Source organism: Condylura cristata, unplaced genomic scaffold (genome assembly GCF_000260355.1).
Source record: "Condylura cristata isolate star-nosed mole 26May11 unplaced genomic scaffold, ConCri1.0 scaffold00041, whole genome shotgun sequence".
NCBI classification, from domain to species: Eukaryota; Metazoa; Chordata; class Mammalia; order Eulipotyphla; family Talpidae; genus Condylura; species Condylura cristata.
The window spans coordinates 1028417-1031583 of record NW_004567142.1 but is presented as its reverse complement, the minus strand read 5'-3'; the positions used below and the strand labels follow the sequence as shown (position 1 = coordinate 1031583).

Genomic DNA, 3167 nt, shown 5'->3' with positions numbered 1-3167 from the left:
GCCCGGCGCTGCCCAGCTCACTATTGAACCAGAGCCCGTCAATGCCATCGAGGGGGGGAACGTGACTCTGCATGTCCGCGGTCTGCTAAAGGAGGTTGGAATCTTCAAGTGGTACAAAGGAGGAATGGTGGAGGGTGAAATGCTTATTATGTCATATAAAGTAGGGTCTCCAGCAGATGGCACAGGGCCTGCACACAGCGGCCGAGAGACGATAAATCCCAATGGATCCCTGCTGGTCCGGAACGTCACCCAGGAGGACACGGGGCCCTACACCCTACAAATCACGTATCGAGATTTTGAAGAGAGAGAAGTAACTGGACAGCTCCGCGTTTACCGTGAGTAGCTCCTCCCGGGCCTCTGGGTTTGGGGGTGAGCCCTGCTTCACACACGGGACTCACAGCCCGGCTGTGCCTCATCACCCCAACTGCGTGTCATGTTGGGGTCGAGCCTTTATCCGGGAGTCGCGGAGCGGAGCGGGCGCTCAGACCGACGACCCCCTGAGCCCAGCCTGCCCCGCGGCCTGCGGGAGGGGGCCAGTCTGAGGGAGGCGAGAGCGGAGGGGGGCACCTCCGCCCCGGGCCCTTCCCGTGGCCCCAAAAGACACCCTGAGAGACGTCGTCGGGGCCTGACCTGGGAGCCTGGATCCTCGCAGCGAAGCTCCACCCCAGGAAGCCCCGGACCAGCCCCGTCCCAGGGCTCCCAACCCCATGACCCTGACTGAGGAGTCCCTATCAGGGGGATGTGTCCTCGTAGACGGGGCTGCAGGAACTTCCCGAAACCTGAGTCCGGAAGCTCCTGAGCGGGTCACCTGCCGGGCCCAGGCCCAAGAGCCTTTTTCTGGGCAGGGGAGAGCCTGGTGCTTCCCCTGAGACCACTGGGGTGGAGATCACAGGTCCCTGGTCATTACATGACATACCTGAGCACAAGGGGACCCCATTGGAAGGCAGGTCACCAAGGGATGAGAGACAGAGATTTTTCTGGAAGCTGTACAAGCAGGCCGCGGGCTGAGTAATACCGATGCACTGTATGGGCTCAGAGTTGAGGCTGTGAGAGCTGAAGGCTCCTTCGCAGACATAGCAAGCCGGAGACTATCTGCTCTTTAACCTACTTTACTGAGAAGAAACAGTCACAGGAGAACTGAATAAGGGTCGCTCAGACCAGGACCCCACATCAGAGTGACCCCAGGACCTGTCTGCAGTCACAGCCCAACTCTCTCCTCTTTGGTATGCACCTGTGGCCCCTAAAACCAGCTGCTGGTTCAGACCCTTCCTTTCTGGGCCTCCCCAGCTCAGACACAGCGATTCTGGTCTGGGGAGTGAGAGCAAATGGGACTGACCCCTGTGGACACTAGAACTAAATGACCCGCATCCTCCAGGAGAGTCAGTGCCGGGGCCAGGCCTCCCCTTCGGGCCCATCCATATTCCCTGCACTGGATGAGAAACAATGGTCCTTCCTGGTGTGCTGGCTTAAAATGGGGAAGAATTTCTTTTCTCTGATCTACACCTTCAACCAGTAATAGGGCGACATACTGCAGTAGTTTCCTTCTGTTCTCAGAGTGCAGCTTTGTGGGTCCGTGTCCCCTTCTCCAGATTGCTCCTAAGCAAATGAGGAGGCAAGAGTCCCGGCTAGGGAGAAGCCCTTGCACGGGGAGCTCCTCAGGTTGGCTGTGAAGACTGGGAGGGCGTCCTCCTCCTGATCAGTATTTGACGAACACAAAGGCTGCCCTGGGCCCAGGAAGGACAAGGCAGGATCCGTTTTCCAGCGCAGTTTATGAGAGGGGGGTCCTGACCACACGGTCACAAAGGCCGAGGATGTGACAGAGTTCAGGGGAACAGGTTCCTCGGTGTGAAGAATCTGAGCTCAGGAGGGGTTCCTGTCAATACTGGAGAGGTGCCCAGGAGCACAAATGAGATCACCCTGGGGTCAGCTGGGCTCAGAGGGCAGGTGCCGTCTTCTCCTTACCTGTCATCACCTGAACACAGACACTGGATTCTGCAGAGGCCAGGTCTGTGCTCTGGAAATGTTCAGTCTCCTGGGCCATTAAGGGCTGAGATCTAGGAGGGAGCCCCAGGCCCCTCTCACTCAGCTGCCTCCGCGGTGTCTCCTCAAACCCCTTGGCCTGGCCTCCATCAGAGCCAGCAGCACCACAGTCACTGAACACAAGGACCGTGTGGTCCTGACCTGCCTCACAAGAGTCACTGGGGTCTCCATCCTGTGGCTCTTCAATACCCAGCGTCTGCAGTACACAGACAGGGTGACGCTGTCCCGGGACAACCGCACCCTCACCATCCACCCTGTCGGGGGGGAGGACGCCGGGGAGTATCAGTGTGAGGTCTCCAACCCAGCCAGTTCCAGAAGTGACCCCCTCACCCTGACTGTGATGCGTGAGTGACCCCTGACCTCTCCCACTTCCCCCTTGGGTATCTCACTTGTGGGGGTGTGAAATGGAGGAGCCTTGAGGAGTGGGCGTCTCCTCAGAGCCTGTGGGCAACACGGGCAAGAACCAGAAGCAGGCCAGTCTCGCCGGTGCTGACCACCCGGCTGTCCGACCCGGGCAAGACTCAGCCTCCTGAGCCTCGGTTTCCCCACCTGTCAAGCTGGAACAGAACAGCTGCATCTCAGGGGTGTCCTGAAGGTTTTCTTAGGAGCTAATGAGATAAAAGCTTTTAGAGTCAATATATCAAGGTCTTAGGGAGGTTTTCAATGAGTATTTATGTTCATTAGTTTCTTTTTATTCACTGATCAACCAGCAACATTTGGCTGCAGTTTGGTTTTCTCTCCTGCTCTGTGACCCCGGTGCTATTTCAGCGTTTCCACAGGGGTCCGATCAAGCAGCGTGGGCAGGACACCCTCTCCCCTGGGGAGCAGGGTCAGGTGAGGGGATGGAAAGTTCTCCCACAGCCTGGCACAGGCCGACCGGGACACGTCAGCTCATGTTACTATTCCTCGTCCGCGCTGAGGTGACGGTGGCCTCTGCCCTCAGACCACCAGAGCGATGGGGCAGGAGAGAGGGGCAGGCACCGTGGGGAGGAGGCCTGAGGGAGAATGGCCAGAGGCGGTGCTGCTGCCTGGGGGTGACTGTGAGGAGGTGGAGCAGGTCCAGGTCTTGGCTGTGACAGCAGGAGGAGGCAGCAGCCAGGAGGGGCCCGGGACGCTGAGGAGACACA

The 3167-nt window shown here is 58.8% G+C and overlaps 1 protein-coding gene across 1 annotated transcript in view; it reads left to right on the top strand.

Moving 5' to 3' along the window:
- The first annotated feature begins 7 nt into the window (after window positions 1–7).
- The window catches only part of LOC101620817 (carcinoembryonic antigen-related cell adhesion molecule 21-like), a 5714-nt gene continuing 2554 nt past the window's right edge, over window positions 8–3167 (top strand). The window contains exons 1-3 of the mRNA XM_012733473.1: window positions 8–335; window positions 1749–1763; window positions 2124–2384. Coding sequence (XP_012588927.1) covers window positions 125–335; window positions 1749–1763; window positions 2124–2384 — 487 coding nt within the window. The 5' untranslated portion in view covers window positions 8–124. The remainder of the gene's footprint in view (window positions 336–1748; window positions 1764–2123; window positions 2385–3167) is intronic.